This window comes from Bufo gargarizans, chromosome 2 (assembly GCF_014858855.1).
Source record: "Bufo gargarizans isolate SCDJY-AF-19 chromosome 2, ASM1485885v1, whole genome shotgun sequence".
Classification (NCBI taxonomy): domain Eukaryota; kingdom Metazoa; phylum Chordata; class Amphibia; order Anura; family Bufonidae; genus Bufo; species Bufo gargarizans.
The window spans coordinates 173411192-173437760 of record NC_058081.1 but is presented as its reverse complement, the minus strand read 5'-3'; the positions used below and the strand labels follow the sequence as shown (position 1 = coordinate 173437760).

The 26569-nt window shown below is 44.3% G+C and overlaps 1 protein-coding gene across 4 annotated transcripts in view; it reads right to left on the bottom strand.

The window, feature by feature from the left end:
* Positions 1-285: 285 nt before the first annotated feature.
* LOC122927660 overlaps positions 286-26569 on the bottom strand; it is a 73565-nt gene continuing 47281 nt past the window's right edge. For 3 of the 4 annotated variants that reach the window (XM_044279714.1, XM_044279716.1, XM_044279717.1), the window contains 4 exons: positions 17350-17442; positions 11082-11106; positions 6732-6763; positions 286-545 (listed from right to left, as the gene is read on the bottom strand). In XM_044279714.1, coding sequence (XP_044135649.1) covers positions 385-545; positions 6732-6763; positions 11082-11106; positions 17350-17442 — 311 coding nt within the window. In that variant the 3' untranslated portion in view covers positions 286-384. The remainder of the gene's footprint in view (positions 546-6731; positions 6764-11081; positions 11107-17349; positions 17443-26569) is intronic. The other variant, XM_044279715.1, reaches the window with a different exon arrangement.

Here is a 26569-nt window from a genome sequence, read left to right as displayed (position 1 = left end):
TAGGAGCTAAGGCACATGTCCTGTGCACAGAACTTAAATGTATGACTCCAGGGGTGGATTGGCCATAGACCTTACATTGAAATTTCCCAGTGGGCCGATGCCCAGGTGGCCACCCAAGCTTTCAGCGGTGAAAGTGGTACTTGGTGCAAAAAAGGTTGGGGACCACTGCAGTAGAAGACTAATGGACCTCTAAAGCACTATTATGCAATACAGCAATGCCCATGAACCCTTATGCTGCAAATTTTAACATTGTGGACAAAAAAAAGCGCAGAAATGTAATTATAGTTCAGTTTGAAGGTTCATGTTTACTATAGGCTAAGCAATGCATCCATCATCTCAGTCTTCCATCATGCTTTTCCATTTATCCCTTAAACTTTCTCTGCATCAGAAATCGTATTTGTGTTCGCCACTAGCACCAGATATAGCAGGCTTTGTCAGCTGTACTTCAGAATATTCCGCTTCTGTGGCTGGCCTTGGATTTTGTACCAGTGAATAAACGCAGTTGTTTATCTCCTCCTTCTGTCCACTCACTGCATAGGGAGTACCTGGAATAAAGTACATTTCTTATTTAGCATTTTTATTAAAAGTGTGCAATTTTTTTTTTTTATAATTTTCAAGATGACGTTTGTGCATAGCGAATCCACGCTGAGATCATTGAATCTGTATTCATTTTGTCTCTCTACAAGGCTACCGGAACACGGGTGCGAATTGTCAAATAGAATTTCTGCATGGCTTTTCATGCAGATCTCTCTGCACTTCCGCACCAAAGTCCGCATGTGTTAACTGCCGATTTTGTTGCGGATTTTGATGCAGTTTTATCCCAGTCTGTATTAAATTAGCACAGCAGGTCAATTTCCACATGGAAAATAGATCCAAATAGTACATGAGTCAATTGTCATTCATTTTGCTGGTATTGTATAACGCTGCGTTTTTTCCGCACGAAAATCCATGTGGGAAAAAAGAATCCATAATGTGTGCAGGTAGCCCAAATGGTATGTTATTCCTTATTCACACAGTCAGTGGGGCACATTTATTAAGCACGCCTTTTTTTAGGAGAAAAAAATAGTCTTGCGTATTTGAAACGCCTGTCTCTAAATTGCCTCAAATTTACGATCCCTTAATAAATCAGCTTAATCGTATTTGGTTTATCCGAGGATATAGTTTCCCGCTGGCTGATTCCCCTTTAGCGCTGGCCGCCACCGCAGCCGTACTTTAAATTACAATACCTGTGGGGCAGTTGCCAGCGGCTAAGTTCACATAGGGGGGGCGGACTCGGAGGCAGAGCCGTGCATGCGCTGTGCAGGCGCACGCAGCCAGGAGAGGGAGTGGTCTCCGTCCCATCAGGGCAGCAGAGTTGGAAGGAAGAAGAGCCTGAATCTGCTGCGTGCCGGCCTGGGCATCTGCTATTGAGGTGAGGGCTGCTGGCAGCAGTGTGATAGTGTTCGTGCCCAGCTGCTCTGCTCTGCCCTGGCTGAGACCCTCTGTATAAGTTATATATAACAGTAAACGCATATAAAGTATGTACCCTGCTAGGCTGCTACCCCAACTCGGTTATATTACCCCCCTGTATAATGTACCCTGATACCCCTCAGTTATATAATATAACTAAGGGGTTTCAGGGTACATTATACAGTGGTAATATAACTGAGGAGGGCTATCAGATTACATTATACCGGGGTAATATAACTTATATTACGCCTGTATAATGTCCATGATAGCCCTCCTCAGTTATATTACCCCTGTATAATGTACCCTGATAGCTCTCCTCAGTTATATTAACACTGTATAATGTACCCTGATAGCCCTCCTCAGTTATATTACCCCTGTATAATGTCCATGATAGCCCTCCTCAGTTATATTACCCCTGTATAATGTACCCTGATAGCTCTCCTCAGTTATATTACCCCTGTATAATGTACCCTGATAGCTCTCCTCAGTTATATTACCCCTGTATAATGTACCCTGATAGCCCTCCTCAGTTATATTACCCCTGTATAATGTACCCTGATAGCCCTCCTCAGTTATATTAACACTGTATAATGTACCATGATAGCCCTCCTCAGTTATATTACCCCTGTATAATGTCCATGATAGCCCTCCTCAGTTATATTACCCCTGTATAATGTCCATGATAGCTCTCCTCAGTTATATTACCCCTGTATAATGTACCATGATAGCCCTCCTCAGTTATATTACCCCTGTATAATGTCCATGATAGCCCTCCTCAGTTATATTATCCCTGTATAATGTACCCTGATAGCTCTCCTCAGTTATATTACCACTGTGTAATGTACCCTGATAGCTCTCCTCAGTTATATTACCCCTGTATAATGTACCCTGATATAACTGAGGAGGGCTATCATGGACATTATACAGGGGTAATATAACTGAGGAGAGCTATTACCCCTGTATAATGTCCATGATAGCCCTCCTCAGTTATATTACCCCTGTATAATGTCCATGATAGCCCTCCTCAGTTATATTACCCCTGTATAATGTCCATGATAGCTCTCCTCAGTTATATTACCACTGTATAATGTACCCTGATAGCTCTCCTCAGTTATATTACCCCTGTATAATGTACCCTGATAGCTCTCCTCAGTTATATTACCCCTGTATAATGTACCCTGATAGCCCTCCTCAGTTATATTACCCCTGTATAATGTCCATGATAGCCCTCCTCAGTTATATTATCCCTGTATAATGTACCCTGATAGCTCTCCTCAGTTATATTACCCCTGTATAATGTACCCTGATAGCCCTCCTCAGTTATATTACCCCTGTATAATGTCCATGATAGCCCTCCTCAGTTATATTATCCCTGTATAATGTCCATGATAGCCCTCCTCAGTTATATTATCCCTGTATAATGTACCCTGATAGCTCTCCTCAGTTATATTACCCCTGTATAATGTACCCTGATAGCCCTCCTCAGTTATATTACCCCTGTATAATGTCCATGATAGCCCTCCTCAGTTATATTATCCCTGTATAATGTCCATGATAGCCCTCCTCAGTTATATTACCCCTGTATAATGTACCCTGATAGCCCTCCTCAGTTATATTACCCCTGTATAATGTACCCTGATAGCCCTCCTCAGTTATAAACTGTCGTGCAGCTGCCATGAGCCACCGAAACCATCGACATGAGCACTGAGTGAAGGTGTCGCGATTTCCGCTCCACAACTATAAATACATAAATACATATAGTTGCACAAATCAATGTATATAGGGATGGAGGATGGCAAGCTGCAAAAAAACTACTCAGAATTTCCTCAGCAGGCCTGTTCTTTTGATACAGCTTGCCCTGCCCCCCTCCCCTATTTGCACACCTTCTACTCAATAATCGCTAAACTACTTCCAATGGGTCACATTGTCCCCCTTATAGCTCCTCATTTAGATTCCCTGCATTCATCGCCCTTTTTCTCTGCAAAAAAATAAATAAAAAATAAATGAATGGAATCTGTTTGGCTCCGTTTGATTCAGTTATGTGCCGAATCTAGCACTTATGTTACACTGGTGTGAAAGAGGCCTTAGACTCCTCTACACAAACTTTCCATGTTGTGTTTTAAAAACGACATAAAAACACCATGGGGGTCATCAGGAACGGACTGGGAACTTAAAGTGGCCCTGGAAAAAATAAAATAAAAGTGTCCCTATGTTGTAAGGGTGTCCAAATTTACAGAAGTTGGGGCAACGCAAATAGGCAGGGCCATCAATAGCATAGCACAAAATAGTGACCAGGCAGAAACATATACCACAGAGCAGCATACTTCCCCAAAAGCTGTCATTCTGTTGTGGCCATCATTAGATGCCATTTTCTGTCCTCCTCTAGTTGTCTCTGATTAAGGTATCCAGGTAGCAGTTGAATTCCGAGTGCATGTGTGGTCACTGGTGGGGTACATGAGTTTCTGATTCTCAGAATTAATTACCACTGAGAGCTGATTATGTACCTGGCCAGAGGCAGAGAGGAGAGCTTGGGTGGCCCCAGGGGCATCGGCCCACTGGGAAATTTCCCTGTAAGGTCTATGGCCAATCCGTCCCTGGGGGTCATTCATGATAAGAAATATGCCACTTTTTGAAGTATTTTTGTTGCAGATTCAGTCGCAAAGTGGATTTGCTGCCGAATCTGCGACTTTACCCTGCTCACACCACTTTTCCGAGGTGGTGGAAAAAGGAGAGTGGTGTGGGATGGGAAGGGGCCCGGCCAGCCGGCCCATCTCATCTATAACTTTCTATGCCTTTTTTTGGCATAGAAAATTACGTAAATCTACGCCAGCAAGGGAGCTGGTGTAGATCTAGGCTAGGGCTACACGACGACATGTGTCGCGCGTCAATTTTTATAATGATAGTCTATGGTGTCACACTGCGACATGCGACACGCTGTGACTGCGACACGACAGTAGCAAAAAATCCATCCAAGGTGAATTTTTCTGCAACTGTTGCAGTCGCAGCATGTCGCACGTTGCAGTGCGACACCATAGACCAGGCATCCTCAAACTGCGGCCCTCCAGCTGTTGCAAAACTACAACTCCCAGCATGCCCGAACAGCCTACAGGTATCAGCCTACAGCAGGGCATTGTGGGAGTTGTAGTTTTACAACAGCTGGAGGGCCGCAGTTTGAGGATGTCTGCCATAGACTATCATTAAAAAAACTGTCGCACGACATTGTGTCCTATGTGTCCGTAACTTATTGTCGCGCGACACATGTCGTCGTGTAGCCCTAGCCTTAAGCAACTCGTATGGCCGACATTTCTACATAACTTTGGCTCATCAAGTGCCAGTGTAGGGTTATTAAGATCTTATGAGTGCGGGACAATAGTCCGGCGGGTGGCCCGACGTGCACAGCATCATTGTAATCTATGATGCTGTGCGCTCCTGTGCGCACGATCAATGGCCCGCTCATGGACCGTATGTCTCAGAGGACATACGGTCGTGTGCAAGAAGCGGATTTGCGGAATGCCCACGGAACAGCGCAAATGCGGTCCACAATACGGCCACGGACACACGCATTCGTGACCAGGAGGCCTAAACCTGAGACAGATGGAGCAGTTTGCTCAAGAGGAGTGGGCCAAAATACCTGTATAATGAGTTACAGAAATCACTTGCTTGCAGTGGTTTGCCTCAAAAGGTTGTTCAAAAAAATATTGAGCTAAGGCCCCTTTCACACGGGCGAGTTTTCCGCGTGGGTGCAATGCGTGAGTTGAACGCATTGCACTCGTACTGAATCAGGACCCATTCATTTCTAAGGGGGTGGTTCACATGAGCGTCGATTTTCACCCATCACTTGTGCGTTGCGTGAAAATCGCAGCATGCTCGATTTTGTGCGTTTTTCACGCAACGCAGGCCCCATAGAAGTGAATGGGGCTGCGTGAAAATCGCAAGCATCCGCAAGCAAGTGCGGATGCAGTGCAATTTTCACGCACGGTTGCTAGGAGACGATCGGGATTGAGACCCGATCATTATTATTTTCCCTTATAACATGGTTATAAGGGAAAATAATAGCATTCTGAATACAGAATGCATAGTACAATAGGGCTGGAGGGGTTAAAAAATAAATTAAAAAAAAACCATTTAACTCACCTTAATCCACTTGATCGCGCAGCCCGGCTTCTCTTCTGTCTTCTTATTTGCTGTGTGCAGGAAAAGGACCTGTGGTGACGTCACTCCGGTCATCCCATGATCCATCACCATGGTAAAAGATCATGTGACGGACCATGTGATGGCCGGAGTGACGTCACAACAGGTCCGTTTCCTGCACACAGCAAATAAGAAGACAGAAGAGAAGCCGGGCTGCGCGATCAACTGGATTAAGGTGAGTTAAATTTATTTTATTTTTTTAACCCCTCCAGCGCTATTGTACTATGCATTCTGTATTCAGAATGCTATTATTTTCCCTTATAACCATGTTATAAGGGAAAATATTACAATCTACAGAACACCGATCCCAAGCCCGAACTTCTGCGAAGAAGTTCGGGTTTGGGTACCAAACATGCCGATTTTTCTCATGCGCGTGCAAAACGCATTACAATGTTTTGCACTCGCGCAGAAAAATCGCGCATGTTCCCGCAACGCACCCACACCTTTTCCCGCAACGCCCATGTGAAAGAGGCCTAAGGGTAGCATAATTTTTGGCCAGGCCAGGTTCATTAGTTTGTTTTATAAATTATTCTGTTGAACTACAATTCAAAGCAACATCTGATTTTCATTAGTTGATTTTCAGTAAATTTTTATTTATTATTACTTTTGTCAGTTTCAAGTTATTTCAGTGACCATTGTGGATTTTTCTCTCTTTTAGGCCTCTTGCACACGAATGTTTTTTTTTTTAGTTTCCATTCCATTTTTTGCGTTCCGTATATGGTCTGTATACGGAACTATTCATTTCAATGGGTCCGCAAAAAAAACGGAATGTACTCCGTATGCATTCCGTATTTCCGTTTTTCCGTTCCGTTCAAAGATAGAACCGGTGCTATTATTGTCCGCATAACGGACAAGGATAGTACTGTTCTATCAGGGGCCAGCTGTTCCGTTCCGCAAAATACGGAATGCACACGGACGTCATCCGTATTTTTTGCGGATCCGTTTTTTGCAGACCGCAAAATACTGAAAAATCCATACGGTTGTGTGCAATAGGCCTAACAGAAGGGTACCAACAATATATATATATATTGTTTAGTAGATATAGAAACATTTACATACTAGGTTATCAGTTCTAGAATGAAATTACTTACATTCATATTCATCTGGGAGGTCTACAGGGGAACTGACGAATAAAAAAGAGAAATACATATATAACCAGAACAGAACATATGTGTCCATTTGGATTAATATAATACAGATGGTTGGCACTCCACTTGGTTGCGGTACAGTGATGCCTTTAGAGGCATTCCGTCATAACAGAAGTCTATGGCCTGCATAACAGATCCGTCCCGTTTCCGTTATGCAGGAGAGGACTCCTCTGCATAACGGAAACGGGACAGATCCGTTTTGCAGCCCATAGACTTCTATTATGACGGAATGAATAACGGAATGCCTCTAAAGGCATTCTGTCATGCATTCCGTCATAGAATTGCGTTATGGTCCGTGGTAACTGGATCCATAACGCAATTCTGCTTTTACCACCAAATGAAGCGTGAACGAATTTCAAAATATGAAATTCGCTCATCTCTTAATAGAACCAGAATATGAGAGATCGCTGCACTCAAATTGTTTGCAAGTTATTGATATTTTATTTTATCCTTAATCCTTAGGATACTGGAGGTTTGTTCATTTTTGCGTTTTCATTTTTCTTCCCTATCTTCCTTGAGCCATAACTTTTTTATTTTTACGTTCACATAGCTGTATGAGGGCTTATTTTTTGCAGGACAAGTTGTACTTTCCAATGCGACATTTATTATGGCATACAATGTAGTGAGAAGCGGGAAAAAAATTCCAAATGGGATGAAAGTGGAAAACAAATACAATTCCTCCACAGTTTTATGGGTTTTGTTCCCACGGCATTCGGTTTGCAGGAAAACTGACCTGTGCCCTTCATTCTCTGGGTCAGTATGATTATAATTATACCACATATGCATAGGTTTTTTATGTCTAAATAGTGTAAAAATAAATTTAAACTTTGTGGAAAAAATATGTTTTTTACAAAATTTGTTTTTCACAATATTCTGACCCCCATAACTTTTTTTTATAGTTATATCTACTGAGCTGTGTGGGGGCTCATTTTTTGCAGGACAATCTTTAGTTTTTATTGATACCATTTTGGAGTGTCTGTGACTTTTTTTATTACATTTTTTTGTAAGAGAAGCAATGAAAAAATAGCAAATTGGCCATTTTGACCCTTTTTTCCGTTTATGTTTATTTTTTAATAGTACGGACGTTTTCAGTTGCAGTGATACCCATGATGTTTATAATTTTTGCTATTTATGTATTTATTTTTTTATTACATGGAAAGGGAGGTGATTTAAACTTTTGGGTTTTTAAAAAAAAATGTATATAGTTTTTAAGTTTTTTTACTTTTTTGTTATGATTTTGAAGCTTGTATTTGAGCGTACAAAATCCAATTTTTTTAAATTCTGAACAATCATGGATTTTTAAAATCCATTTATTACTGAGAATTGCTAATTTCTTATGTTGTCCTGCCACCTGGTGGCCGAAATAACAATTGCAGCTTCAAGACCCTTGGTCTCTTCAGCGAGACCTGGGGCATTGAATTCACTTACCGACATCCTTATTGGCCACAGAGGATGCCAGTAAGAAGCCAGGAAGCGCTTTAGGGTTTGTCACCCTTTAGATGCCGTGATCTCATTTGATCACGGCATCTAAAGGCTGTAAACACCACGATCAGCATTATTTGCAGTGGCGGTAATTAGCCGCGGGTCTCTGCTGTCTCTGCTCTATGATGCCAGCTGCACGTGCTAGTGGGCGCCATGTTTGCCCATCGCTCCAGGGCCCTAAATGTACATACATACAATACAATGGTAAGTCACGCAGGACTATGAAAGAAAGAAATTATACATGATACATAAATATGTTGTGTGGACCCAAATGGTATACAATTATATGAATCATGTGACAAAATTCATAAGAGGTACAATAAGAAGTCAAATAATGTGCTACATAGTCATCTATTGTTTATAGACATGATCATCGTATATATACTTTATAACAATTTGAAAGGGTTTAGGCAGAAACCCTTCCGTCCTGTGTGGGACCTGGTTTGATCCTTGCTATGGGGCCCTTACTTCTCTATGCACTCCACTGGGTCCACAGAACATATTTATGTATCATGTATGATTTATTTTTTTCATAGTCCTGCATGACTTACCATTGTATTATTTACTTTTATATTCAGGCTGTGAACAAGGTCGGGACGGACTGAAACGATGGCTGTAATTTAGATATGTGCACCTTAAGGATGGAATAAAATATCACTAACATGCAAATAATTTGAGTGCCGTGATCTCTCATATTCCATTTGGATTAACACACAAGGTAAAGGTACCACAGTATTTTAGCAACAACCACATAATACCCAACGGCACTCTAACGCTGGGTTAACACCTGAGCGTTCGCGATGGAGCGCTCTGTATGCGCGATTGTATGGGCGTTTGCAATCGCTCATACAAAGACAAGCGAACACCTATTGTCGCGCGTTCCCGCTGAAGTCTATGAACGGGAACGCGCGACAAGACGCCCCAAAGAAGCTCATGTACTTCTTGGGGCGTCAGGCGTTTTACAGCGCAATCGTACGCGCTGTAAAACGCTCAGGTGAGAACCATTCCCATAGGGAATCATTGGTTCTTGCCTGTTGAGCGTTTTACAGCGCGTAGGAACGCGCTGTAGAACGCTCAGGTGTGAACCCAGCCTCAGGCCTCATGCACACGACCGTTGTTTTATTCCGTGTCCGTTGTGCCGTTTTTCGTGATTTTCTGCGGACCCATTGACTTTCAATGGGTCTGTTGAAAACTCGGCTAATGCACCGTTTGTCATCCGCGTCCGTGATCCGTGGTTCCAGTCTGTCAAAACCTGTCCTATTATTTTCACGGAAAACGGTTTGCGAACCCATTCAAGTCAACGCTGAGGCACACAAGATTGTCATCCGCGTCCGCGCCCGTTTTTTCTTTTATATGATTTGAATGGCAAACCTGTCTTAGACTTTTTTTACTTTCCTTTATGTCTGGTGGTCCTCCAAAAATCAAAGAAGACACATGGAAACAAAAACGGAAACGGATCATGGAACAACGGAACACCATTTTGCGGAACGGAACACAACAACGGTCGTGTGCATGAGGTCTAAATGATAGATATACAAGTTGTGGCATAATAAAAAAAAAAAGCCTTTTGACGTCCCATTAAGAATTAAATGCAGTAAAAATACAGTAATCTAAAATGATAAAACAAGTGAAGGACATGAAAGGACAGTGCAGTGTAATTTAGGATGACATTTTCTATATTACTAACTGGAATAGAATCTGTCAATTAATGCTATCAGCATCATAACTAGGAAAGTTAGGGCCCCAAATCAAGCTTTTAAATGGGACCATGGTGAACATGTTAAAAAAAATAGAAGGTGTTAGCCTCTATGCACAACCTCATTGAAGACTCTGTTAGGGGCCTCTGTCATAGGCTCCGTGGGCCCCATAGCAGCTGCTATGGTAGTATTTAAGCCTCTGAACGCTATGTAGTCTGAACCTGCAATCATAAAAACAAGCCCCAAACCTCTTCAGGGAATTTATTTCAAACTCCTGAAAAGTTCAGTTTCTGGTGCATTACATCAGTCAAATGGTTAGGAAGTTACAGGCACTTGTGTGCAAGAAGCTCTATCTTGCCGTAGGTTACCGCCCAGCTTACTTCCTCCTACTATACAGAACATCAAGCAGAAACCATACATATTTCAGAAAAAGCTCCATACGTTTAATGCCAGTCGATAAATCTGATCATCTACTTGATCACAAGACAAATGACAAACAGAGAAAAATGTGCTATTTGTCTGACCCTAAACAAAGAATACTTTGCACGTATGCTAATAAGTCCTGTGCATTTATGAAGAGGCTGTAACCACTGCTCTCTCTGCCTTGTCACATTTAGGATTCGGCTACATGGTGATCTTGGCCACAACAGGTGTCGCACAACCAAAGATCGCGATGCTGCCATAGGAATGAATAGGGTTGTAGCGAAACTCGTACGTTTGCTGCGACCACGACACATGAATCACAAAAAAAAAAAAAAATAAATCGAACATTGCTGGATTTTTTGTGATTTGTGTTTCGCGATCGCAGCAAGCGTGCGAGTCACACAGCGACCCCTATTATTCCTACTGCAATCGTTGGTTGCTCAACAACTGTTGCAGTCAAAATTGCTGTGTAGCCGTACACTTAAGTGACTGCAGACACTGTATACAACTCAATAAACTGCTTTCCATCACTAAACAGTGAGAACGGCATAAGGAGCCATAGAGATGTGGTACTACCATGCAGTTTTCCATGGAATATCATGGCCAAACACCCATTTGTAGTTTCCTAATTAAAAAAAAAAAATAAATAATACATTTATCGACATACTAAAAAATAAAAATTATCTATTACCTTCTTTGCATGTTCATCTGTTCGCCTATGGAAAAAAAAAAAGTATAATGTTCCATTGTATCATTAGCGTGCTAAGATCTTCAGTCAGTGTATCTATGTAGCACAGTGGTCTATATCAATGTTATACACAGGAGAAAAAAGAATATTTCTAAACCTGGATTTTTTTTTATTTTATTTTTTTAGTTTAATGAAGCTCTCCCGATTTTTTTTTTCTTTGCCCATATAGTGCAGAATAAGCCCTTATTAAATAATAAGGTAGAGGTTCGTGTGTATGACTTTTGTATACCTGTTTTATTTCATTTGCAATTTGTGAGTGGTCAGCCATCTTGATTCATTCTCCCCAAGATAAGGTTTTCCTAATGAATCCTACATTTCCCATCATGCCTGGCTTTGCGGAATCTCATCACACTGCACTGCTCTGTGTAAGCTGCCATGACAGAACATCTCCATGTTTTCTTATGGGATGTAGCTTGAGCCTCTTTGCCAACTCTGCCCTGTCAGCTATTACTAGGGTGGCCCGACATCTGATTTTAGGCGGAACAGTCTGGTTTTCTGTCTCTCTGTCCTCTGCCACCCTAGCTATTACATATAGGAGGCACGGAGACCAGTGTGAAGCTACATCTCATACTGGAGATTACACAGATAGTATACACAAGCAATTTGAGTCCGGGATTTATATAACTGCAGCAAATCATTGCACCTATTATATATCTGCACTCCTGGCCTTTTAGATAGGGGAGACATTATATCTTTTGGATTCAACTGAGTTAGGGTATAACAAATAATACTGCTAGGGTAATGGTGGTGGGTTAGTAATATAAGCAAAAAAAGTTTTGGAGTTTTTTAAAAGTATTTTGCCATTCCTTTTTCCTGCAGTATCTATTTGACTCATTTATATACTGTAGCACTGACATACTCCACAGCGCTTTACAGACATTATCATCACTCTCAAAGAAGCTCACAATCTAAGTTCCCTATCAGTATGTCTTTGGAGTGTGGGAGGAAACCGGAGAACTCGGAGGAAACCCACAAACTCCAGAAGTTGCCCTTGATCACATTTGAATCTGGGACCCCAATGCTGCATGGTGAAAGTGCTTACCACGGAGCCACTGTGCAGTATGGGATTTTAGGTTTAGATTATGATCAGATAATACTGCTTTTTACATTTTATAGGTTATTCCATCAATGTTTGATAGGTGGGGGTTCCACCTCTGGGACCTGCACCTACTGTATCTGTAGAATGGAGCCCACAAAGTGAAGAAGAGAGGACCGCGCATGCACACCCACCATCCATTCATTTCTATGGGACTGCCAAAAATAACCAAGGTCTGGCACTGGCTGCACGTGCGTAGTGCACTTCCCATTCATTTCTATGCGAGTTCCAGAAAAAGGCGACCATGCCGCTCAGCTATTTTCAGCACTCCCATAGAAAAGAATGGACGGTAGCCGTGAATGCATGGTCCACTCTCCTTCACTTTGCAGGCTCCATTCTAGAGCTAGACGTAGGTCTCAGATGTGGGACCCTCAAATATCAGTCATTGGTGGCATATCCTAGCGATATGTCCCTAATTTACCACATGGGCCAACCCGTTTAAGGGCAGAACTGAGAATGAATCGTATGATTTACAGGGTCGCTCTAGCTATTGCAGATATAGCAGTCATACCTAGCCTTGGTGTCTAAGGGAGTAAAACAATACATATGTCATATAGTGTTGAAGGAGCACTCCCACAAAAAAGGTTTGTTCTCTGACCTGCTGGAAAGGTACATGATGTAATCTGTAGTGAATGTAATCTTCTCATCAGTGACTGTATTTGTGAGTTATCTCCTACCTTGTAATTTTTAGCTGTGTCATGTGACCAACTATTTGATCTCCAACTGACACAGGACAGGAAGTCAGTTAGGGTGAGTTCACATGACGTTTGACATATACGTTTGAAAAAAAAAAATTATACAAAAACACAGCGCACCATGTTCTTGTATCTTGCACAATCCAGTAAAAAAATAAAAAATTTTTTTTACAATGGAACACTATGGTAAACGGATGCCACTGTATGGCATCAGTCTGAGGCATCCATTTAACGTATACATTTTTTGTGAACCCAGCCTTACTTCTCCTTTCATTCTGACACTGAGGCTCCCGTAGGAATACATAGAGAAACTGACTTCCTGTCCACACATAAGATGCTGTGTTATTTGGAGAGTCTGATTGCTGGTCACATGACACAGCCAAGAAGCAAGCCAAGTATTGAGGCCACGCTCTTTTTTACAAATAATGTATTAGATATCATTTGCAGTCCTACGTAACACCACAGATAACACAGTGATAACTCTCTGAGTACAGATAATGTAGTAGATGGGTGTGAGGCCCCAGAATTCAGAACACGTACAGCATGGGTGTCAAACATGCGGCCCGCGGGCCGCATGCGGCCCGCAATGAATATCTTTGCGGCCCGGCAAGTATTTCTGAACATGAGCGCGCTGCTATCGGCGCGCTCATGTTCTCTCAGCAGCACAGGGAGAAGGAAGCTGTCCTCCCTCCCCCTGTGCTGCTGCCGCTGCCACCAATGAGAAGAGAGGGGGGGGGAGGGGCGGGCGCACTGCGCCACCAATGAGAATAGAGGGGGGGAGGAGGGGCCGGCGCACTGCGCCACCAATGAGAATAAAGGGGGGGGAGGAGGGACGGGCGCACCATTAGTCCTGGGCGCCGCTCCGTTCGCCCGCAGTGCCCCATTACTGTCTCCTCTCCTGCTCCACATGCTGCTTACTATCGGAGCGATGGGAGGAGACATCAGCTTCACTAGTGGGCGTTCCTTCTCCCTGCGCTGCGATTGGACAGCGCTACAGCCAGGAAGAAGGAACGCCCACTAGTGAAGCTGATGTCTCCTCCCATCGCTCCGATAGTAATCAGCAGCATGTGGAGCAGGAGAGGAGACAGTAATGGGGCACTGCGGGCGAACGGAGCGGCGCCCAGGACTAATGGTGAGTGCTGGGCGCCGCTCTGTGTGGAAATAGTCCAATCATTGGTGGCGCAGTGCGCCCGCCCCTCCTCCCCCCCCTTTATTCTCATTGGTGGCGCAGTGCGCCCGCCCCTCCTCCCCCCCTCTATTCTCATTGGTGGCGCAGTGCGCCCGCCCCTCCTCCACCCCTCTATTCTCATTGGTGGCACAGTGCGCCAGCCCCTCTCAACCCCCCCAGTATTGAAATCGTTGGTGGCAGTGGCCACAGGGACCTCTCCCCTCCCCCTCATTGGTGGTGCAGTGGCAGCTTCTGATCGGAGCCCCAGCTGTGTAAGCCTGGGGCTCCGATCAGTTACCATGGCAGCCAGGACGCTACAGAAGCCCTGGTTGCCATGGTAACATCCCTGATGCTGTGTGCACAAGGCACAGAGCAGCAGGGACAGTGTGAGGTCCTATTCACCCTGATAGAGCTGAATAGGACAAGGGATGAAAGATCCCAGGTTCTCGCCCCTAAGGCTACTTTCACACTTGCGTTCAGAGCGGATCCGTCTGAGACGGATCCGCTCATATAATGCAGACGGTGGATCCGTTCAGAACGGATCCGTCTGCATTATATTGTAAAAAAAATTCTAACTGTGAAAGTAGCCTGAACGGATCCGTCCAGACTTTTACATTGAAAGTCAATGGGGGACGGATCCGTTTGAAGATTGAGCCATACTGTGTTATCTTCAAACGGATCCGTCCCCATTGACTTCCATTGTAAGTCTGGACGGATCCGCACGCCTCCGCACGGCCAGGCGTTTTTTTTTTTTTGCGGCCCACATAAACTTAAATTTTGTTTTTTTGGCCCATGTTAGCCTTTGAGTTTGACATGCTTGACATACAGTGTGACCTGAAGTCTGGGGCCAGGCTGCTACAGTGTGGGCCAAATTCTATATCCACCCTCCCATCACTACAGAACATACAGGGTAATACAGCGCCACATACCTCTTACATCCAGTGACACCTCCTTTGATGTAGATGTTCTCTTTCCTCATCTTTTCCTCTCAGACCTTCAGACTAGACCACCATTTTTCAGCCATTTCTCGTCTCTGCAGTTTGACAAAAAAGAAATCTTAGTTTACTACTTTTCCATCATCCTCCCATCTTCTGGACAAATGATCCTACCACCCCCAATACTGTGCCGCTGTGCTCCCCAATATTATACTACAGAAACAGATAAACCCTCTGATAATAGTAGTACCACACAGATAGTGCCCTTCAATAATTATTGGCACACAGTGCCCTAAAATAACTGTGCCCAGCAAATAGTGCCCCTGACACTAATAGTGTAAATATAACATCTCCCAAAAATTATTGTGGTAAGCTGATACTGTGCCAAGGTGCCCTCACAGTAATAGTGCTCCCAAAAGTCCCACCAATAGTAATAATTCTCTGCTAGAGCACACATGGTAGTAATAGTGCTCGCAACATGTCCCCACTGAGCCCCAGAAGTAATAATGCTCCCATAGTGTAATAATGCTCCCATAGTGCCCATACTAGTAATTATCTTCCCCATAGACCCCCAGTAGTAATAAAGCCCACCATAATGCCCCCCAGTAGTAATAATTCTCCTTATAATGCGACAGTACAAAAAATGCCCCCTTATAATGTGTGCCAGTGCATAAAATACGCTTATATAGTGTCCCCCATAATTTGCAATTATAAAATACCCCTTCTTAGTGCCCCCATAGATGACCCCATAGTACTCCTCTCCCCATAGTACCCACCATAATGTGTCCCAGCATAAAATGCCCCTATACAGAGTCCCCATATAAAATACCCCTTCTTTGTGGCCTCAGTAAATGCCCACATAGTGCTCCCCAATAATGTGTGAGTAAGAAGTGCCCCATAGATGCCCCCATAGTGCCACCCAATAATATGCCAGTAAAAAGTGCCCCCATAGTGTCACCCAATAATGTGCCAGTAAGAATTGCCCCCAAAGATGCCCCCACAGTGCCCCTAATAATGTGCCAGTAAGAATTACCCCTATAGATGCCCCCTAATAATGTGCCAGTAAGTGCCCCCATAGATGCCCTCTAATAATGTGCCAGTAAGAAGTGCCCCTTAGATGCCCCCTCAATCATGTGCCAGTAAGAAGTGCCTCCATAGATGCCTCCAATCATGTGCCAGTAAGAAGTGCCCCCCATAGATGCCCCCCCACTCATATGCCAGTAACAAGTGCCCCCCCCAATCATGTGCCAGTAACAAGTGCCCCCACAGCGCTGTTCTCCTGTATTGTACCATATAAAAAAAATAAACTTACATACTTACCTCCATCAGGCTGGCAGCGAGGTGATGCAGGTCTTCTGGCCTGTGTCCCGCGATGCACCGGCCTCAGATGGCAGTCTATCACCCTGGGTTCACACCTGAGCGTTTCTGAGACGCGCGTTTTACGCGCGTATTTGTCGCGCGTTTTTATGCACTTTTTTTGCAATAGTAAACGCGCGTTTGTCCAATGAGTCTATGGGCCAAAACGCGCGACAAACGCCCCCAAAAAAAGCTCAAGAACTTGTTTATGCGTCGGGCATTTTACAGCGCGTTCAAACACGCTGTAAAACGCTCAAGTGTGAACCAGGGCCATAGGGAAGCATTGGTTTTCACATGCTGAGCGTTTTACAGCGCGTTTGAACGCGCTGTAAAACGCTCAGGTGTGAACTTAGGGTCAGAGTAACAGTGAAGGGAGACACCTCTCCCCTGCCCCGCAGCATCGATCTGTATAGATACAGATGACTATAGAGATGAGCTCTTCCATAATGGCGTGCGCCGCCTGAGGCGATCGCCTCACCTCCCCTAATTGGTGATGCAGCCCTGCTGGCGCCTCCTTCAATTTTGTGCCTAAGGCAACGCCCCTCACGCACACACACACGCTACGCCACTGGGTATAACTCGTAAATACACACAATGATGAGAAGATTACATTCACTACAGATTATACCATGTACCTTCTAGCAGGTCAGAGAATAGGTTCTTCTTTAAATAGGCAGTAAGGTACCAGGTACAGATTTGACAAGTTTTGGCTTTAAGATGACTGCCATTGAAAATTCCAATGTGTATATTTTGTATAGGTGAGAAATCCTGCTGTCTAGTAAGTTCCTAAACAGTTTTTGTGTCTTATGTATCTGTGTTGACTGGGAAGCACTCCTGCTAACAACAGTGAAAAAGAACAGATCTATCCATTCAACTGTACATCCATTTATCAACCATCCATCTACCTTCCAACCTGCAAACCTATCAATCCAGCAGTTATATGCTTAATTCATAATCTTACCTCGATGTTTGATGCAAAAAATTGACAGCAATAAAATGGCAAGAACTGCAATAACCCCTCCTATAGAACCAGCAATTATATAGAAAGAAGTTCCTGTAAAACAATACTAAAGTTGAGGACATTTATCCATCAAAGAAGTTACATTAAGTAATGGGATTTATACAGTCAGGTCCATAAATATTGGAACATCGACAGAATTCTAACATTTTTGGCTCTATTCACCATGGCAATGGATTTGAAATGAAACGAACAAGATGTGCATTAACTGAAGACTGTCAGCTTTAATTTGAGGGTATTTACATCCAAATCAGGTGAACGGTGTAGGAATAACAGCAGTTTGCATATGTGCCTCCCACTTGTTAAGGGACAAAAAGTAATGGGACAAGTGGCTTCTCAGCTGTTCCATGGCCAGGTGTCTGTTATTCCCTTATTATCCCACTTACAATGAGCAGATAAAAGGTCCAGAGTTAATTTCAAGTGTGCTATTTGCATTTGGAATCTGTTTCTGTCAACTCACCCAGTCAGGGGCATGTAATCATAGAAAGAAGGGGACATCTAAAAAAGCCTTCACAGTTCTGGAACAACATCCTATGGACAGATGAGACCAAGATCAAGTTGTACCAGAGTGATAGGAAGAGAAGAGTATGGAGAAGGAAAGGAACTGCTCATGATCCTAAGCATACCACCTCATCAGTGAAGCATGGTGGTGGTAGTGTCATGGCGTGGGCATGTATGGCTGCCAATGGAACTGGTTCTCTTGTACTTATTGATGATGTGACTGCTGACAAAAGCAGCAGGATGAATTCTGAAGTGTTTCGGGCAATATTATCTGCTCATATTCAGCCAAATGCTACAGAACTCATTGGATGGCGCTTCACGTGCAGATGGACAATGACCCAAAGCATAGTGCAAAAGCAACCAAAGAGTTTTTAAAGGGAAAGAAGTGGAATGTTATGCAATGGCCAAGTGAATCACCTGACCTGAATGAGCATGCATTTCACTTGCTGAAGACAAAACTGAAGGGAAAATGCCCCAAGAACAAGCTGGAACTGAATACATTTGCAGTAGAGGCCTGGCAGAGCATCACCAGGGATGAAACCCAGTGTCTGGTGATGTCTATGCGTTACAGACTTCAGGCTGTAATTGACTGCAAAGGATTTGCAACCAAGTATTAAAAAGTGAAAGTTTGATTTATAATTATTTTATTCTGTCCCATTACTTTTGGCCCCTTAACAAGTGGGAGGCACATATGTAAACTGTTGTAATTCTTACACTGTTCACCTGATTTGGATGTAAATGCCCTCAAATTAAAGCTGACAGTCTGCAGTTAAAAAACATCTTGTTCGTTTCATTTCAAATCCATTGTGGTGGTGTATAAAGCCAAAAATTTTAGAATTGTGTTGATGTCCCAATATTTATGGACCTGACTGTATATACAGTGGCATGCTAAAGTTTGGCACCCCCATTAAAAATTACTGTTACTGTGAACAGTTGAGCAAGTTGAAGATGAAGTTGTCACAGTCCCTCAGGTGACTGATGTCAGGAAATCAAGGAGATTGACTGAGCAGGGTCTCTGGTCCTAACCTTTTACAGGGCCTAATAGGAATATAAAGGCCTAGTTATCCTGCATATGAATATTCCTAACTTCAGAGTCTATTCATATTGATAGTTAGGGCCCAGATTTGGGTTGTCTAGGAGGTTGTTTTTTCCCTGGTTTCCAGTCCCAGTTACTGCTCCCCTTCCCTCCTGTGTTCAGTGTGGAGTTTCCACCCCACACTGATCATGACAGAAGTGATCTCCAAAAAACATAAAGTTAAAGATGACATATTCCCTTTTTGTATTTCAAGCAAAAACTATTTTTTATTTTAATCTTTTACATTTTCAAAATAACGAAAAAGGAAAAGGACCCTAAACAAAACTTTGGGCACCCTACATGGTTAGTACCTAGTAGCACCCTCCTTGGCAAATATCACAGCTTGTAAACACTTTTTGTAGCCAGCCCAAAGTCTTTCAATTCTTGTTTGTGAGTTTTTATTCCATTCTTCCTTGCAAAAGCTTTCCAGTTCTGTGAGATTCCTGGGCAGTCTTGCATGCACTGCACATTTGAGGTTTAGCAACAGATTTTCAGTAATTGTGAAGGCCATGGTAAAACTTTCAGCTTGTGCCTTTTGAGGTAGTCTATTGTTGATTTTGAGCCGGGTTTAGTAGAGATGAGCTAATCGAAGTTGATGAAGAAAAATTCGATTTGCACCGACATCTTTTCCTAAAATGGCTGCTGCACGTGTTAGGACATGGAGCAAGAACCTCTGGGAACAAGGAATCACCCACAATGCCATGCATGCAGCCAATCAGCAGCCAGCCAGCCCTGTGATGTCACAGCCCTATAAATAACCTCAGCCATCTTGGATTCAGCCATTTTCCAGTGTACTTAGTGCAGGTAGAGACATCAGCAGGGGCTAGAAAATACTTTATAACTTCTTTTTTGCTGTATAGAAGTTCAGGGAAAGGATAGGGAGGAATCATTCCACAGTATTGAAGCAGAACAGTGTTCAGTAGAGGAGTTTATAGCCTGGGTAATAGGAACAATCAGTTTTTGCAGTTGTGTGGTGAACTGAGAAAATTACAACCCTTTTTGGCGTGTATTAGTAGAAAACAAAAAAAATATATTTGCCATTCAGCGATGCAGTTATACACTGCCTGTCCCAAAAAAAGTCTCCACCCAAAAAATAAATACACATTCTCAATAGGATTAAGGTGGACAATCCATGTGTGAAAATGATGTCTCATGCTCCCTGAACCACTATTTCACAATTTGAGCTTGATGAATCCTGGCATTGTCATCTTGGAATATGCCCGTGCCATCAGGGAAGAACAAATCCATTGATGGAATATCCTGGTCATTCAGTATGTTCAGGTAGTCAGCTGACCTCATTCTTGGAGCACATACTGTTGCTGAACCTAGACCTGACCAACTGCAGAAACCTCAGATCATAGCACTGCCCCCCCCCCCCCCCCCGGCTTGTACAGTAGGCACTAGGCATGATGGGTGCATCACTTCATCTGCCTCTCTTCTTACCCTGATGCGCCCATCACTCTGGAACAGGGTAAATCTGGACTCGTCAGACCACATGACCTTCCATTTCTCCAGAGTCCAATCTTTATGCTCCCTAGCAAATTGAAGCAGTTTTTTCTGGTTTGCCTCACTGATCAGTGGTTTTCTTACGGCTAAACAGCTGTTCAGTCCAAATCCCTTGAGTTCCCTTTGCATTGTGCGTGTGGAAATGCTCTTACTTTCACTTAGTTCTACTGTACAGTCGTGGCCAAAAGTTTTGAGAATTACATAAATATTGGAAATTGGAAAAGTTGCTGCTTAAGTTTTTATAATAGCAATTTGCATATACTCCAGAATGTTATGAAGAGTGATCAGATGAATTGCATAGTCCTTCTTTGCCATGAAAATTAACTTAATCCCCCCAAAAACTTTCCACTGCATTTCATTGCTGTCATTAAAGGACTGTCACGGCTGAGGATGGGGAAAACCCTCAGCCGTGCGATGCCAGAAGAGGGTCGGTCGCTACTTGGCCAGGACCACAGAATTAGGGAGCAGGTCACCTCCTAGAGCTTCCCTAATCTGACCCTGACTCCTAGCTACATGAGCCGACCTAGAAGGTAGGAGGGCTCATGCTCAGGAACCTCGGATCCCTATTCACCCTCCGCAGATCCCTGAGCTAGGAGCTGGGTAGACAGCCCGTTCCTCCATGACGCGGAGAAACAGGAGTCTAAAGTGGCCAAGCTGCAAGGGGATAGGAACATGAACAGCCCATGGATATGGCAGGAGGATGAAAAGAACTTCCACACCTACCTGCCACAGACACACTGACTGGATCCCGTGCAATACAAGCAAGTGTCCACACCCAAACATAAACGGACACAGCACACACACAAACACACAGGAACCCAGATCCATAGGTGCATAAAATATGACCATGGTCGTGACAAGGACCTGCTGAGATCATTTCAGTAATCGTCTTGTTAACTCAGGTGAGAATGTTGACAAGCACAAGGCTGGAGATCATTATGTCAGGCTGATTAGCTTAAAATGGCACACTTGACATGTTAAAAGGAGGGTGATGCTTGAAATCATTGTTCTTCCATTGTTAACCATGGTGACCTGCAAAGAAACGCGTGCAGCCATCATTGCGTTGCATAAAATGGCTTCACAGGCAAGGATATTGTGGCTACTAAGATTGCACCTCAATCAACAATTTATAGGATCATCAAGAACTTCAAGCAAAGAGGTTCAATTCTTGTTAAGAAGGCTTCAGGGAGTCCAAGAAAGTCCAGCAAGCGCTAGGATCGTCTCCTAAAGAGGATTCAGCTGCGGGATCGGAGTGCCGCCAGTGCAGAGCTTGCTCAGGAATGGCAGCAGGCAGGTTTGAGCGCATCTGCACGCACAGTGAGGCGAAGACTTTTGGAAGATGGCCTGGTGTCAAGAAGGGCAGCAAAGAAGCCACTTCTCTCCCAAAAAAAAATAATCAGGGACAGATTGATCTTCTGCAGAAAATATGGTGAATGGACTGCTGAGAACTGGGGCAAAGTCATATTCTCTGATGAAGCCTCTTTCCGATTGTTTGGGGCATCAGGAAAAAAGCTTGTCCGGAGAAGAAAAGGTGAGCGCTACCATCAGTCCTGTGTCATGCCAACAGTAAAGCATCCTGAGGACATTCATGTGTGGGGTTGCTTCTCATCCAAGGGAGTGGGCTCACTCACAATTTTGCCCAAAAACACAGCCATGAATAAGGAATGGTACCAAAACACCCTCCAACAGCAACTTCTTCCAACATTCCAACAACAGTTTGGTGAAGAACAATGCATTTACCAGCACGATGGAGCACCGTGCCATAAGGCAAAAGTGATAACTAAGTGGCTCGGGGACCAAAACGTTGACATTTTGGGTCCATGGATTGGAAATTCCCCAGATCTTAATCCCATTGAGAACTTGTGGTCAATCCTCAAGAGGCAGGTGGACAAACAAAAACCCACTAATTCTGACAAACTCCAAGAAGTGATTATGAAAGAATGGGTTGCTATCAGTCAGGAATTGGCCCAGAAGTTGATTGAGAGCATGCCCAGTCGAATTGCAGAGGTCCTGAAAAAGAAGGGCCAACACTGCAAATACTGACTCTTTGCATAAATGTCGATAAAAGCCTTTGAAACGTATGAAGTGCGTGTAATTATATTTCACTACATCACAGAAACAACTGAAACAAAGATCTAAAAGCAGTTTAGCAGCAAACTTTGAGAAAACTAATATTTGTGTCATTCTCAAAACTTTTGGCCACGACTGTATAAGTGGAAAAAAATAAGGGCCTATTTGCCGTTCAGAGGTGCAGTTATATGTTCTAAAGCCCTTTTTGGCGTGTATTAGTGAAGAGAAAAAAGGGATTATTAGCCATTGTGTGGTGAAGTGAGAAAATTACAGACTTTTTTGGGGTGTTTTAATTTCCTTTTTATTTATTTATTTGACCTAACAGTATATCAGAGAAGTGCCATTTCTTGCACAGGGGAGTGGCAGAGGCCTACATTTTTCTGGGCAGGCACAGGTTGCAGCAGAGTAAGGGGGCGTGGCAGCAGGAGTCGCAGTGAGCGGCCTGAGCTCCCGGTGTCATCTAGCAGTTATGTCTTGACCAGCAACCCAGCGTTTCTTGAATGGTTGACTCAGTCATCCATCAGTGATGTGCAGACAGTACTTGATGATGATGATGATGTAGCAGATCGCACTTGAGAGCCGGGTGAATTAGGGGCTTCATCATCATCGGGAGAAGAGGGTGGCAGCTTGCTCGTGAGGCAGTGGTGGAGCCAGCAAGTCGCTAGTGTGGCCAGGAGTCAGCAGGATGGCAGCAGTGGGAGGACTGGAGCCAAACGTTCCCGGGGTAGACCACCCGCTTTGCAGGAGCCTACCTGTCCGGAAAGTAGTGGTGCAGGGTTCACGGAAGCAGCGGCTGTAGCAGTCAGTCAGTGCAGAGTGTTGGGGTAAAATCACCTACTCGGCGGTGTGACAGTTTTTTGTTAAGCCGCCGGAGGATGTCAACATGGCCATTTGTAAAATCTGTGGGCAGAAGGTGAAGCACCACGGCCCTGCATCAACATATGCAGCGTCACTATAAAGTGGCTTGGGAGAACTGTTCCTCCGATGTGGTGGTCCAGCCGGCCGCAGAAACCTCTGCATCACCCAGTGGCCCGCACCTGATTTCAGGAAGTCAAGGCTCCACCACCTAAGCTAAAGGGGGCTGTCTGTCATTCCCATCATCTGCTCGGCCTGATGCTCCTGCTCCTACTCCTCATCAGTCATTCTGTCAGCAATTGATCACTGAAGCGATTGCCAACAGACAACAGTATGCTTGCACTCATCCAACAGCGCAGAAGCTAAATGTGCTCCTGGCCAAGATGCTGGTGCTGCAGTCTCTCCCTTTCCAAGTGGTGGACTCTGCACCTTTCAGAGAACTGATGGCTTGTGCCGAGTCGAGGAACAGAGACCCAAGCCGTCATTTTTTTGCCAAAAAGGCAGTACCTGCCCTGCACACGTATGTAGAACAGAAGGTGGGCCAGTCCTTGAGCCTGTCGGTGTCTGCCAAAGTGCACGGCAGCATCGATGTGTGGAGCTATAACTATGGTCAGGGAAAATTCACGTCCTTTATTGCCAATGGGTGAATATGGTTCCTGCACAGCCACACCAGCAACTTGGCCAGGTGACGCCGCTTTCGCCTTCACGTTTTCACGCCGCTGGTCCTGCAAAAATGTCCGCCTCTGGCTTCTCATCCTCCACCATGTCCTCAGCCTCCACTGCAGGGACAATTCACAGTGCCCCTCCAGCACACCACATGTGCAGGGCACGGCTGTGTCACGCTGTTCTGAACCTAGTTTGCCTGGGGAACAGGGTCACACAGGGGAGGAACTGCTCCATGTCCTTCATCAAGAAATCGAATCCTGGCTTCCTCTGCAACAACTCAAAATTGGAACCATTGTGACCAACAACTGGAAGAACATGTGTCGGCACTGCGTCAAGTACGGCTGAGCCATGCGTCTTGCATGACACACGTGTTCAATCTGGTTGTATAGCGGTTCCTGAAGTCTTCCACACATCTGCAAGACATCATAAAAATGGCCAGGAAACTTTGCATGCACTTCAGCTACTCGTGCACTGCAAAGCATACCCTCCTTGAGCTGCAGAGGCAGAACGGCATCCCCCAACATAGACTGATATGCGACTTTCCCACCTGTTGGAATTCCACCCTGCATATGTTGGACGAACAGAGAAAGGCCATAAACAATTTCTTGATGATTCAAGCAGACAGGAGTACTCCCCTGTGTAACTTCGATGTCAGCCAGTGGCAGTTCATGCGTGACACCTGCCGTTTGCTCAGGCCCTTTGAGGAGGCCACGTTATTTGTCAGTCGCCAGGACTACGGGAAGAACAACGTCATTCAACTGCTTCATTTCCTGGAACGGATGCTGGTAAATCTGGCTGGTCAGTGGACTGGAGATGTGGCGCCTAGATCTCACGGCCATATGAGCCCTGTGGCGGCTGAACTGGAGGAGGAGGAGGAGGACATTAGAGCACAAGCAATGTGTACAGAAATGGGTGTTTTTTTCTACACAGATAACAGGAGATGAGGAGCAGGGACAGCCAGAGGAGCTGCAGGGCGATGAGGCAGAGGACCCAGACACACCGTGGCAGTATGCAGTGAAGATGGAGGCAGGGAGTCCCTCCGAGTCACTTGCACAAATGGCTTGATGCATGCTCATTTGCTTGCGTAGTGACAGATTAATTGTCACCATTTGGCAGAGGGATGACTTCTGGCTCTCCACCTTGTTGGACCCTCGCTACCAGTCCAAAATGGGGGCCTTTTTTGCACCCGCTTAGAGGGAGGACAAACTGAACTACTATAGAGACATTATATGTAGTCAGTTGGCCACTGCCTATCTGCGCCATCGTCCATCCACTTACCGGGGGGGGGGGGGGCCCTCTGCTCTCACATTCCTCTGCCATGGCTGCTTTGGCAGAAAGGGGTAGGAGGAGTTCCATCTTATCAACAGAAACTTGAATCTAGAAGCCTAGTGGAAAAAAAATCAACATAAACTTACTGCTGACACCCTCTCCACTCTGTCGGGGGGAGCTCTACTTGTATAAGTATTTAAAAGTGCAGGTTCTGTAGACATATATGTGGAATCAGCTGCCGACAGTGTAAAAGGAGTGCGCTTCTTCTTGACGCTAATATTGCCAAGTAAGGCTGAGTTCACACTTCAGTTATTTGGTCAGTTTTGGCCCCGTAACTGCCCAAGTAAGTGCAGTGTGCAGTGATTCTAAGAGTGACGCCTGTCATCTACATGTCAAACTGACTCACAGTACTGTTTCACTACCACAGCAGACTCCATATGCGTGTTACAGCAAGGCACAGTGTTCTACGCCACTATAAAGGCTCTCTGCAGCCAGAAATAGCCATTTTTATACGTGATTCGCCACAAATAAATCTGGATCGAATCAGCAGAATTGAATTTTTTAGAAATTTGCTCTCAAATTTAAAAAATTATTATTATTAAATTATTATCCATTTGTAGAAGCTATCCTCTTTTCAACTTTAGCTTTTTTTTTTCAGCGGGGGAGGAGAAGGTATAGGTGTCATGTGCTTATCCTATACCTCCCTCCCTAGTGAAGTTAGTTTCTAATTGAGACTCCATCTCAAATTTTTTATTTTATATTAATACATCTTTTATCTTCTGCATTCAATTTTAAATAAGCCTTTTCCATCTGTTTCACCATAACTGTATGACAGTAATGACAATCATCTCTACCAACTATTGTGGAATCTACTACCACATTAATTTACACGCTGTTGGGGTCATTAGTAGGGATGAGCGAACTCGAACTGTATAGTTCGGGTTCGTACCGAATTTTGGGGTGTCCGTGACACGGACCCGAACCCGGACATTTTCGTAAAAGTCCGGGTTCGGGTTCGGTGTTCGTCGCTTTCTTCGCGCTTTTGTGACGCTTTCTTGGCGCTTTTTGAAAGGCTGCTAAGCAGCCAATCAACAAGCGTCATACTACTTGCCCCAAGAGGCCATCACAGCCATGCCTACTATTGGCATGGCTGTGATTGGCCAGAGCACCATGTGACCCAGCCTCTATTTAAGCTGGAGTCACATAGCGCCGCCCGTCACT